The sequence below is a fragment of the Arachis hypogaea genome, chromosome 9 (genome assembly GCF_003086295.3).
Source record: "Arachis hypogaea cultivar Tifrunner chromosome 9, arahy.Tifrunner.gnm2.J5K5, whole genome shotgun sequence".
NCBI classification, from domain to species: domain Eukaryota; kingdom Viridiplantae; phylum Streptophyta; class Magnoliopsida; order Fabales; family Fabaceae; genus Arachis; species Arachis hypogaea.
Genome location: NC_092044.1, coordinates 39,198,981 through 39,212,951, shown reverse-complemented (window position 1 = coordinate 39,212,951; position 13,971 = coordinate 39,198,981). Strand labels below are relative to the sequence as shown.

At 38.5% G+C, this 13,971-nt stretch overlaps 1 protein-coding gene across 1 annotated transcript; it reads right to left on the bottom strand.

The window, feature by feature from the left end:
• Positions 1-98: 98 nt before the first annotated feature.
• On the bottom strand, positions 99-2,586 carry LOC112710884 (large ribosomal subunit protein uL5). The gene is made up of 6 exons (XM_025763331.3): positions 2,418-2,586; positions 2,106-2,164; positions 1,923-2,030; positions 1,806-1,848; positions 970-1,165; positions 99-480 (listed from the first exon to the last, which is right to left on the bottom strand). Exons 1-6 carry the CDS (start codon positions 2,485-2,487, stop codon positions 285-287), a joined length of 672 nt encoding a protein of 223 aa, XP_025619116.1. The 5' UTR covers positions 2,488-2,586; the 3' UTR covers positions 99-284.
• Between the last annotated feature and the right edge of the window lie 11,385 nt (positions 2,587-13,971).

The window sequence follows — 13,971 nt, the reverse complement described above, 5'->3', positions numbered from 1 at the left end:
GGTGTTTTTTTCTTTTGAGGAGCAAAAGTATCTGGTAAATGTAATACCATGTGAGAATGTATGTCACCAACATAGTATTCAACAATGCAAGTTCACTGTGCTCGATAGAAACTATAAAATCTTTATACCAGAATTGTCTAAAAGGATTACAACAATAGCATATCTTAACATCCTTAGAGAATGGGCATAACCATTAGAATCAAAATGGAGGGAAAATTGGAACGGCCAATCATTGGGTGACACCTAGACAACCAAAGGCTGAATCCTACCAATCTATTAAAATATTAAGAGATTTGTTGGGACTTGTTCAGAATAACTCCCTCATACTTCACTTGGAACCATTTCATGGCGTCCTCTTTGGTAACCCTGTGCTGAATTCCAACACGGGACTTCTGTCTCCTGCGCCTTCCAACTCGGTATCCTGGTCGCTCCAAAACAACGAAGAAGTCCATACCATAGATACCAGTGGAAGGATCATACCTGAAGCAGAATAAAACACAACATTAAGCCCAAGCATAAATAAAACCCACAATTAAAAACCATTTTGAAATCTTTCTACACTACGTCCAAAAGTAAAGCAAATCCAATTGAACCGACACCAAGTTTCTTTATGTTGAACATCGTTTAATATGAACAAATAATAAGCCTCGGCGCTTTTTATTCTGACAACCAAAGAACTTGGAAGGTAATGAAACAAAAGTCAATTAACATAAATTCACGGGAACGAATTGAAAACTGAGGGAATTGGCAGTGCCATGTAGAAGTCTTGGTTTCTTAAACCCATCAAGCCTTGAAAACAACTTAACCAACCACTTGATGAAATAGAAAAACACTAAAACATTAGGAGTTTTGCTGCAGAGTCAAAGGTTGCAGCAAGTGGAGCAAATAAGTTCAGATAAATCCAAAATTTGAATACAGATGTTCTGCAGCAGAAAAATGTAAAATAGTCACAGAAATCCAATAGCTTACTTGATTCCCAAATCGATATGCTCCTGAATACCAAAGCCAAAGCAGCCAGTCTCAGAAAAGTTTCTTCTCAAAAGTTCGTATTCTTTAACCTTCAAACCACTCTCCAAAAGCTGCATTGCCTTGTCACCTCGAACAGTGACATAGCATGCAATCTTCTCATTCCTTCTAATTCCAAAGGAACGGACAGTGTATCTTGCTGTCAAAACCAAGAGAAATAAGATAAAACTAAATCAATGACAAGACAGCCACAGATGCCAACATATCAGAGCAAAGATAAATTGGTAACAGATTTAACTTAGGATAGGAGGACTACAAATTCAGTGGAGCTATAAGAACAGTATTAATCAATATGAACTGTAATACTAAAAATGCAAAATTGTAAATCAGCAATAACTTTGGGATAAACAGTAGACTTGATGTAAAATAAGTCATAATGCTAGTACTAACCCTATCCCTCTCTGAATCCCAGAACAGCTGAAGAGTGAATTACACGACACAGCTGGTTCTCATTCATGGCATAATTAAATCTGTTTAGTAAATATATTGCTAAACCCAAATAACCATTATCTCTAACACAACGCATGCTTTCACTATTCTATTCTATAAGAGAAGCCGGAGAAAAAAACAGAACCCTGGGTAGAAACCATAAAAAAGTAGACTCAATACCAACACTAAGGTTTGAAGTTAGAACCTTTTTGACATTCATTTCACTTGCAACATACATAATATGACGCAAATTACTTTGTAAACAACCCTAATCAATAGAACCTGAGAGTCATACAAATTCATTACGACCAGAATTATTCAACTATTCATTAATCATTATAATAACTAACCTTTGGAAAACACTGGGGTTTGGCCACTAAGTTGCTCTAGCACCTGCAAAAAAACAGACAACAACTTTAATTATAAATAAAAAGAAAAATTAAAAGAAGAAGCAATGCGAGGCGAACCTTAGCGGCTCTAGTGAGACGATCTCCACTCTCACCCACGGAGATGTTGAGAACGAGCTTCTGCACCTTGATCTCTCTCATTGGATTCGCAAGTTTCTTCTCCGAAGCCTGTTCTCATTTACATTCCAAATCAACACACAAACAAGCAAATTAAAGAAGACAAGAGAAGATCTGAGCGATTACCATTGGATTTGGATTTGGATTTGAGCTAATATGAAGGCGGCAGAGTACAGGACCAGTGGCTACAGCAATCAAAGAGAATGTGAAGTGTAAGCCGGCGTTTATAAAGGAACCAAAACCCTAAACCCTAACCACAAATAACATTATGCGAGCGAATAAGGACAGAGAGAATCACATAGATTCAACAATTATGATATCCACTCAAAACGCACAAAACAATTAATTGTGCGCAAGGCATGAGAAATTCGAGTTGAAATGGAAATGGTGAAAGAGATAGATCGGTAAATGATTGGACGAAAGAAAAGCGTAACAAACCGAATAGTTGCCGAGATGCGCAGTTGCAGTGCTTCAGCTTCGGACTTCGGAGGCAGCTACGCCACCTCATGCATTTTATACTTCATGCTTACGTTGCCCTAATTTTTTTCCATTTTTTTTTTTTTGTTCTTTTGGTCCGTGTTGGCTAATTTTCTTAAGCGCCTTCCAATTTTTTTGGGTGCTGAGAGTGGGCCTAAGCCTACTGACTAGGAAGAAAGAAGAATATCTTCGTAAACCGAAAAAAAAAATAAAGACTATCTTAACTAAGAATAGAAATTTTGTTGGAGGTTTGGTTGATGGGCATATTATGGATTTTTTACTAAAATAAAATAAAAAAATATTATTTTTTAAAAATATATTTTTTAATTTTAATTTCTTAAATATGAGTTTTTTAAAGAAAGTTCATTGCACCCGACGAATTTTATAATTCAAATTCTAAAAAAAATGGCTAATTTAACTTCTTAAGTTTTACAATAGACAATGGCAATCATTATTATCGTCTTCAGAGTATATAGGAATAAGTCATATTTTTATTGGAAAAAAATATATTTTTTTAATTTATAATGAGAAAAAATTCTTGTTAAATATGGCTTATTCTCGTGTATCTGTGTATTTCTAGAGACGATGGCAATGGCTTATAAATTAAAAAAATCATTATCTTTTCAATAAAAATATGAGTTATTCCTGTCTACTCTTGTGTACTCCTATGTACTTTGGTTTTCGTTTGGTTAGTGGTGGAGATAAATAAGACACCGATACAAATACATAAAATGACATAGACACAATGACACATGAAATTTGAGAACTTGTTCGATACTCAAGGACATAACACTATTTGTAATTTACCATTCTAACAAAATGACAATGTTATCCCTGCCACAAACCATCAACACCACTTCTTTACCATTATTTCAGTTCAAATTACCACCATTAAAACCACCATAACCACCTCTCTACCACCATTTTAATACAAATTACAACTATTAATAATAACAAACACAAGATAAATTAAAAATTCAAATCCAATCTAATTTAATATATAAACACAATTTTCAATCAACATTTAAATAATAATAATAATAATAATAATAATAATAATAATAATAATAATAATATATGAATTAAAAAACAGAGAACTAAATGGATCTGGCAACGAAGAAGAGAGACGGAGGAATTGTAGAAGAGAAGCGAAGGCAAAATTGGAAGAGTTGGAGAGACCAAAGTAGATCTATGAGGCACATTGAGAGAGGGAGAGGGAGGCACGACAGAGGTGGTGAAGTGGATTTAGTAAAGACAGATGTAAAGTAGAGGCGACGACGAATCTAAGCAGAAGGAGGCTCAAAGATGAGGGAGCCAGGGAGGGAGAGAAGAGTTGAGGCAGTGGAGAGGAGGAGGAGGAGGAGGAAGAGGAGGAGGAGAAGAGGCGGCAAGAAAGGACAAAGGAATGGAAGTAGTGGTGAGGGACAGAGAAGGTGAGGCGGTGGTTGGGGTGGGAGGTATAGAGGAAGAAAGGAGGCAATGAGGAGGAATGTGAGAAAGAAGAGAAAAAGAAGTGGATTAGGGTTAAAAGGAGAAGGGTATAAATGAAAATAAAAAAGATAACAGGGATAAAAGTGGAAATAAAAAATTGTATCTGTGTCTCAAATCTATGTCACATGTTAAAGGTGAGACACAAAAAATATGTATTTTGTGTCCATGTGTGTGTCACAATGTCTATGATAATTTTTGTGTCTCATTAAACAAACAATATACATGTGTCACCGTGTTCATGTCTCTGATAGATATGGACACCAACCAAACGGGCCATTGGAGACGATAATAATGGTTGCCATTGTTTATTGTAAAGCTTAAGAAGTTGAGTTAGTCATTTTTTTAGAATTTGAAGGGGAGTTTCACCCTGGGTTTACGCAAACTCTATAAAAATTACAGAATTCGCGGGAGGTGCGGCGAACTTGCTTTGAAAAAGAACTCATTTTTGGGAAATTAAAGTTGAAAAATAGAATTTTGAAAAATAATCATTTTTTATTTTATTTTAGTGAAAAATCCGGCATATCATATGCCTCCTTAACAACCACATAGATTCAAGTCCAACAAAAGGAAAAATGAACCCTAAAATGAATCTATGTAGTGTGTGTGAGTGTGTTATATGGGTGTGTGGTGCATGAATAATGTCTAGTATTAGGGGGTTGTCTAATCCACCTAACAAAAAAATGTTTTATCTCTTCTCTTAACAACCGTCAACATTGACAACCACTATGAGAGGTGGCTATGTCTAGGGAAAACATTCGAGGGCACATGAGCCAAGAAAACTACTAAGAAGGGACAAAGAACAAAATCATATTAAGGGCTGTCTAATCCTCCTAATAAAAAAATTTTTTCTCTCTTTTTTTAACAACTGTCAACATTGACCAACCACCATGAGAAGTGGCTATGTCCAGGAAGAACATTCGAGGGCATATGAGCCAAGAAAACCACTAAAAAAGGACAAAGAACAGAATCATAAGAGCATGAAAAAAGTGAAAAAAGGAGATGAAGGAGAAGCATTTACGGGGGACACCACTTTGGTTCTTAGAGAAGAAGATTGGATGATTGATGATTGGGAGGGAGACAAGAAACTAGAAGGCCCAAAGAAATCTTTCAGTGAAGTAGGATAAAAAAACTGTCACTATGGAGGAGGACGATCCGACCAACTCTGAATGGAAAGACGAGACAAAGAACGGTGAGGAGGAAGAAAACAAAAAGAGCAAAAGCCATGGGGCTAATACCACAGGAGGAAAACTAAGAATCAAAGTGGAAAAGAAAGATGAAATTATAGCCATGGAGTCTTTACGAAACCCTTGGTAGAAAGCTTTGATCGTGAAACTTATGGGGAGGAGAATCTCACTACCCGTCCTTAGTAGAAGACTGGAGATAATGTGGAGAAAGCAAAAAGATATTGAAGTTATAGATTCAAAAAATGATTTTTTCATTGTTAAGTTCTATTCTCAAGAGGACCTTGATTTTGCTCTAACAGGAGGTCCTTGAAAGATCTTCAACCACTACATATTTATCAGGTCTTGGAAGCCGAACTTTAACCTGATGGAGGCCACCAATGATAGGCTAACATCTTGGGTGAGATTGCTAGGACTGGCTATAAAATACTATGAGACAGAGATGTTGAAATTCATAGGCAATGTCATTGGGAAAACTCTCAAAGTAGATTCCAATACAAAAGAAAAAAGCAGGGATAAATTTACAAGATTGTGTGTGGAACTAGACTTAACAGAGCCCTTAGTCTCACAATATGCTATCAAGGGAACAAGATGCATGGTGGAGTACGAAAGAATACACATGATATACTTCTCCTGTGGTATGGTAGGGCATGACAAAGATAAATGTCCAAGAAAAAGCAAGAAGACACAAGAGCAGGATGGATCCCAAACCAGAACAGACAATAATGGCAGAAAAAGAGAAAATGAGCAGACACTTCAAAGGAAAGGATATGTGGGTAATATTGAAAAACAAAATGAAAATAAGGGTAAAGAAGTAATTAGAAAGGAACACAACACGTACGGCCCATGGATGGTTGTCCAAAAGCCAATGCATGGAGGGAAATCAGGAAGGACAGGTAGTGGAACAGGTAGTGGATTGGAGAGAGAGACAAGCACAAGAGGCAAATCTTCCTCGTACGAGACTAGGTACGTTGCCTTACAAAAGGTGAACGAGAATATCCTAATGGAAAATGAGAATAGAAGCACTAATCATGTGGAGCCTAAGAATATCCCCCTTTTGAAAACAACCATAGCAAACCCTGGCCGACCCAAGACAAAACCAAAAAGCACCCGACCTCATAATACCTAAAATCATAAAGAGTCTAAAACTACAAAGAACACCTCATTATACCAGACATAAAAAGTCCACAATAAGTCCATTTTTGAGCCCACTTCAGCAATCACACAACAGCCCCATCCTCCAGAAAACACCTAACCTTAACCAATCCAACAACACATCTGATATTCTAATAGTGCCCACAACCTGATTCACCCCCAAAAGATTCACAAATCCAAACCATGAATCAGATCTGCCCTTAAGCACCACAACTAATATGACAACCCAACATCATTCACACAACTCCCTTCAAGACACAAACATGGTAGATTCAGATGTTTTAAAAACAGCCCAAAATAGAAAAGAGCAAATGGAACATTTAAATCCTAAACCTCCAAACTTATACTTTATTGATTTTGATATAATGATTGAAGATGCACTTTAATATGAAGCTAACAGAGAAATCCAAATGTCGATGAAGACATGGAGGAGGAAGAAAGAGAAATTTCAGTTGAAAAGGGAGAGATTGTGATGCAAAGTAATAATTCCCACTAGGAGATGAAGATATGACACTAACCTGATTAGGCTGGTCGCCACTATTTTGACCCTTTTTTAATAATGTTCTCATGATAGTTCTAGCTTGGAATTGTAGAGGTGCTGCTAGTCAAGCTTTTATCAGGGCCTTGACAGAAATTATAAAGATTCATAAACTTGATGTAGTGATCCTCATGGAAACTAAGTGCAGCGAGGAACAACCCCACAAAAGGTTAGGGTTTAAGCTCAACCATTTTGAAGAAGTTATAGGTTTCAGCAGTGGAATATGGACCTTGTGGAATAATCCCAACCTGAATACTGTTATCCTTCGCTCATAGCCACAATTTGTTCACATGGAGATAATAGAAGGCAATAAGAAAGAATGGAACCTCACAATCCTTTATTCTAGCTTTCAAGTAAGTAACAAAATCTAATTTGGCCTACCCTCAAGAACATAGCAAATACAATGAGCAAGGAGTGGATGATTCTAGGTGATTTTAATGAACTAGCTAATCCTACAGAGAAAAAAAGAGGAGGGCAAACTGACTTACAAGCTTGTAGAAACTTCAACATGTGGATAAATGATTGCTCCCTAATAGATCTTGGATATGTTTGCTCCAGATTCACCTAGAAGGGATCGAAATGGGAAGACTTAGATAGAGTTTTCAAGAGACTAGACCGAACTCTAGCGAATGCCAATTGGAGAATCAGATTCTTGGATGCAAAAGTTGACTTGCTCCCTATAACCAACTCTGATCATCATCAACTTCTAATCACCCTAGAACCCTTAAGCGATACTTCAAGGGAGAAGCCTTTCAGATACGAAGCCATGTGAAGCATGTACCCAGAGTTCAAGGATTTTGTAAACAAAAACTGTCATACTTAGAGCCCTCTTGACCCATCTCTCCGGTCATTGACTAGGAATTTACAAAAATGGAACAAAGATATCTTTGGCCACATGAAAAAACAAAATAGGAGAATTCTTAATAGAATAGAGGACATCCAAAGATCTTCGAACTGTGGCATTAATCCTTTCTTGGAGGAATTGAAAACTGAATTGAACAAGGAGCTAGATGATATCCTTAGCAAAGAAAATATTATGTGGATGCAAAAATCCAGAAATGCTTGGATAGTGGATGGAGACCAGAACATCCGTTACTACCACACTAAGATGATTATTAAAAGAAGAAAGAGCAAAAATCTAAAATTAAGTCTCAAGAAGGAGATTGGATAGATGAAGAAGGAGCTTTGGGACCCCACATTGTCGACTTTTTCAAGAGGTTGTATAAGAAAGAGGTGACCGGGACGAGAGTGTTCAAAACCAATAGAACTTGTCCTCTAGTCGAGGTTAGCAGTAGTCGAATAAGCCCTTCTACCCCAAGGGATTAGGAAATTAAGAGAGAAATTTTCAACATAGGCACCTTGAAAGCGCTTGAACCTAATGAATTTTCTGCTATTTTCTATAAGGAGAATTGGGACATCATAAAGGAGAGTGGTATGAAACTGCAATAAAATGTTGATCTCCCTTATTCCAAAGACTCAGGTATCAAAATTTATAACACAATTTTGTCCTATAGCCCTTTGCAATGTTAGCTACAAGTGCATTACAAAGATCATTGTGAAAGACTAAAGAATGCGTTAGAGAGCAGAATAGCCCTTCACCAATCTAGCTTTGTGCCTAAAAGAAAATTTTAGGATAATATTTTAATTGTCAAAGAACTTTCCCATATCATGAAGATGATGAGGGGTAAGAAAATATTTATGGTAATTAAATTTGATTTTGAAAAATCCTATGATAAGCTTAGATGGGGTTTTATAAAAGGGTTTTTAGAGGAGTTTGAAATTCCAAAAAGATTGACCAGAATTATAATGGAACATGTCACCTCCACCAACCTACAACATTCTCTAGAATAGAAGGAAAATAGAAAAGTTCTCTCCCACAAGGGAATACAACAAAGAGACCCCATTTCTTCTTACCTTTTTGTTATTGCTATGGATAATTATCTCTAGTGCAACACCTTACCATACAGAACTTTATGCTTAAGTCATAAATCAATGATAGCGAAGCATTACTACACTTAGACTTATATATATATAAGGATAATATTAAAATTGGGAGCCCATAAGAAAAATTCAAACATCGTAAGTCGTTACAACACATGTACGTATTAAAGCCAATAAGCATCATATATGAAAGTTGGAATATCAGAGGTTTGACTAAGAAAATTCATATTAGAGTTTATACACAATAGGTGCTAATCTCGACACGCGAAGAAAGGTTGGCTAAAATTTTATATCACTAGAGAAAATACAAAATAATAAACCCATCTCCCCAATAAAAAGCCTCCAAGAGTGAAGGTTAAATAGGCTTAGAGAAGGGGGGTTGAATCTATGCCTTTCTTTTAAGTTACTGAAATGACCCTTTAAAGCAAACTTTCAATTCTGATTCTGTTTGAACTCAGTAGCGGAAAATTTATGAGACAATTTATTTTTGTCTCGTGAATATCAGAAAACATAACATAGCAGAGAAGAGAGAAGCTAACACCAGCATGTATCCTGGTTCGGTTGCCATGTGCTATGCAACCTACGTCCAGTCTCCTCCACAACAATGGAGGAATTTCCACTATAGTTATAAGTATTACATACCCCAATTCCACAGGATTGACACAATCCTTTCACACTCAAGTTCTAACCTAACTTAACATTGCCTATGCTAATACCTAACTCTTCACTCTTAGTGCTAACCCAACTAAGAAAGGGATACCTCACAGGTACAAGATACAAGACACAGACATACCTAAAGAAATCTGAAATAACTCTAGGCTTTTCTCTCAAGTGTATCACTCAGCCTCTTTCCACTCATAGGCTTTTACTTGAGCTCTCTCAATATGCCTTTTTACTCAAGAAATTACGGAAAGATAAACACTGAAAAGTAAAATACAATCTATAAAAACACGAAGGAGATTTACTCATCAACAGCCTCTTTGCTATGTGATAAACCAGATTTGCAAGCCTCTGATTTAGCTCTTCAATATTGGCCGAATGCTTCTTTGAAAGAAAGCATTATCCAAGTAGAGGAACTTCTTTAGGGAACTCTTCACCGAACATAACTCACCAAACTCTGGTTTTTTCTCCTTAGTTCTGAAAGAAGAAAAATCCTCTTTTATCTCCTTGCATGTAGCTTGGTTGCTCTTCCTAGGTCAACCCTTGAGCAGTGTGCTTCACCAACCCAGCCGTTCACTTTCTTCTATTTACCTCTAAAAATGAAATGCTGGAACAGACCCTTTTTTGCTTGACCGAAAGCCTTAGATCAGCAAAGATACAAGTTTCAAAGGTAAACTTGAATCTAAACCATTTATTTTTTCTTTAGCTTCAAGTTCCTTTCTTGACCGTTGATCCACAGCAGAACTCTATAACATCCATTTTTTTATTTTACCAGAAATGGGTATGAGTAGAAGAAGGTAGGTTTCAATCAAGCTATCAACATGCATATAAGTGGAAACAATCTACATTTATCTTCTGATTAAGTTAGAGGAGCCCTTTGCTTTTGGCTTCATTGATTTGACCTTTTCTTCAAGAAGCTTCTTCTTTTTTTTTTCTTCTTTGTGTATTGTCAGAAAGACCAAGCTTGCGACTAGGAACTCTTCTTTTCTTCTAGGATGTCAACCCTGGCATTGCCATTTTGTCATGCATGGGTGAGAGAGGAGAAGAACGAGAACAGAGAGTTGGTTCCGTGGAGAAGGGATTAGTTCAGATGCAAATGAACTTTAGTTACTTGGTTAGCCACTAAGTTAGATAAGAAATGGACTTAGATCACCTAATGGGCTTGCTTATGAATATGGGCTCACTTCATCAAATTTGAGGCCTTTGTGATTAGGCTTTCTCATTCTTTCTTCTTTGATAAAATAAGTAGGAAGGACGAAGCTCTCTTTTTTGTGTTTTGTTGCTGACCGGAGCAATAAGAGAGAATGAAGACATCAATATTGTATGAGAAGCTTGGTAGGATCAACTTGGGCTTGAATTTTCTTCTTTTACTTCTCAGCCCATTTGGTTTTTATTCCGAGGATTACCTGAAACTGTAGGTCGATCTCGGATGAGATCTTCTGTTCTGGTCGGAGCTGTTGTGTCCGACCTATTTGACTTGTTGGTAGTGCTGATCCTTCATCCCCGGAGGGTAGGGGGTACCTGCAAGGGACTCCAATGCTTAAGTTAGCAAGGGTATTAAGCAGGTATTGAGTAGAATCAGAGTATGAGTTATACCTGGGTGCTCCAGTGTATTTATAATGGTGTAGAGTGACCTCTTTAGATGAGATAAGTTAGTTATCTTTATCTTATCTTATCTTATCTTATCTTTAACTGGGGTCCTCGCATCTTCAAGGGAACCGCCCTTCTCTTTGTAGGCTTGGGCTGTCTTTGGATTTTGGGTCGTGTTCCTCTGTTTGGGCCCTTTATTCGGCTTTTCTGGTAGTTTGGCCGAGCTCTTTGAGAAGAGGTCGGGTTGTCCTGACCTAAGGAGGTCAGTCGTTTTGTCGGTAGAACATCCCGGGTTGGACAGCTCGACCCAGGGTATGAACAGTGCCCCTGCTCGAGCTCAGTCTTCCTTTTGAGGTTGAGTCTTTAGTTTTAAGACTTTGATCCTTCTCGGGTGAAGCCGAACTCGAGCATTTCATCGTTTTTGTCTTTGTAGGGTTCCCTTTTTGAATGCAGAACCTTTCGCTTCCTTTGAAAACGCGCGCTTTTGGATTAGTGTCCTGGCCTTGGGAACGTGCGAGGGTTTTTAATGCCCCATTAATTGGTTTTTGATGCTCTGTTTCTCTTGGCTTTTATTTTGAAATTTACTCTCAAAAAACGTTTTTCTCCTCTCTTGCTTTTGCTGTGACTTCCCTTTTTCTCTTCTCCTTCTGTTTTCTTTTGAAAACTTACGTTTCTTGGTGTTTCTTCTTGCGACATTTGTTTGGCGATCGTAAGTGCTTTCGACGGCGATTTTTGGCCTCCTCGTCTTCAACCTTCTTCCGTATTCTTCTCCTTTCTCAGGTTGGTTTTGCTTTCCCTTCACCGTTTATTTCTGCTGCGTTGTGTTTGATTTTGAAGCTTTGATTTTGACTTGAGTGCATGTTGGAAAGCTTGAATTTTTATCGCGCCTGGTTTGTTACTGTGATGCATGCTTTTTCCTTTTGACCTTACGTATGCTTCTGAGTGTATTTTCCTGGTTTTGGCTCTTTAGGGCTTTGTATGCTACTGCTGATTTCTGAACTATTGTAACTTTTTCTTTTGGCGGCTCTTTTGATCTTCTTCGCGTTTGTTTTTCTTGGAAAGGGTTTCTCTTTGTTCTTGCTGCGGGTTTCTGTTGGGACATTAGTCTTGTAGATTTTTCTGAATTTTTGTTCCCTGATTGCCTCCAAAGGATGCCCCTGGACCTTCTTGGTGTGGGTCCTGAGGTTTCCTTTTGCTGTTTGTGCCGTGTTTGGATTGTGCTGGCTGAGTTGCTTTGATTTCATCCGAGATGTTTTTAGTAATCCACTCCCCTTTTCTTGTTCGTAGGACTAGTTGGTTATGTCTTCTCGCAAAAATATTATAGAGACATCTTCTAAGGTTCCTGAGGGTATGTTCGATTGGTTGGACTCCCTTGTTTTGATGTGTGCTTCTGTGGTTAATGCTGAATTCTGTGTGGTGATTAGGAAGCATCACCATCTCTGTAAGAGTAGGGATCACGAGAAGAATTATGAGTTGGTGGCACCTGACTCCGAGGAGAGGGTTTGCTTCACTGTCCTGACCCAGGGGGAGCGCCTTTTTTTATGCCTTTGACTATTTCTTCAGCCAGTTGGATATCACTTTTCCTTTTACCTCGTTTGAGACCGATTTGTTATGGTCGTGTAATGTAGCTCCTTCCCAGCTTCATCCAAACTCTTGGGGCTTTATTAAGATTTTTCAACTTCTTTGTCAAGAACTGAATGTTACCCATTCTCAAACTCTTTTCCTTTACTTGTTTGTTTTAACTAAGCCCGGGATCTCTTCAAAAAAAAAGCCTCATGGGTTTCTTTTAGATCTGCACAAGGACATAAGGTTTTTACCATGTACGATGAGTCTTTTAGGGACTTCAAGAATTATTTTTATAAGGTTCGAGCTGTTGAGGGAGCTCGTCCCTTTTTTCTGGAAGCGAATGGAGAGCCATCCTTCCCTTTACATTGGCAGCAGAATGTAGTAGTGTCCCGTTATATGTGGGAGATGCTTGATGAGGTCGAACAGGCCTTTGTGACGGTTTTGGAGGATCTTTGGGGGGAACCTCCTCATTTAGATACCAAAAAATGTTTGGGAGACCCCTCCCTTGTCCGAGATATATTGGGTATTACTTGATGTATACTATTTCTTATTTTTTGCTTTTCCCCTTTCTTCCCAGTATGATAAATTGTTGTTTTCCATTTTTCAGAGATGGCCAAGAATAATGATGCAATGAAGGCCTTCAAGAAGGCGAGGAAAGCTACTACAGCTCAAAGCACCTTGGCCCGTGTAGATTGGGAAGGGACTTCTCAGGTCCCACTGAAGCCGTCTGTGCCGAGCTCTCCTGGCCCAAGGAGAATGATCCTGACACCTCGGGTCCGTTTAGTGGATCCCTCACAATCTTCTACTGCTGCTGTGGTTTCTTCTTCGGCCGTCCCTCCTCCTAAAAGACCTCGAACCGTTGAACCTTTCAATCTGGATGCCCGAATTTTGACCCTATTGGCTTTGTGGACCAGCAGATCGCACCTTATGGTGCCCTCTCTATGGATGATGTATCTTTCCTTCATCACCTAGATTTCATAACTCGGAGTAGCATTAAGATGGCTCATATGGGAGCTGCTCTGTATCAGACTGCTCAAAATCTTCCTCTACATGCTACAAAGCCTTTATGGAGGAAGCTAAGCGAGAGTTTGATCGGATGAAGGGTCTGAAGGAGGAGTTTGAAGTGGAGGTGACTATACTGAAGAAGGAGTTGGAGGGGGAGAAGGCTAGTTCCCTTGCTTTGGCAGCTTCTGTGTGGTTGGCCGAGGACACAGCCTTGAGGCACAAAGAAAGCTATGTCACGTCCTACCGGGAAGTGATGCGTCTTCGGGAGGAGTTAGAGTCGGCCCGGGTTGATTATTCCGAGCTTCAGGATCACCTTGTGGGCAGCGTAACTGCTGCTTATGAGAATCTAAAAGAGTAGGTCCGGGTTCTTGCCCCAGAGGTCGACCTT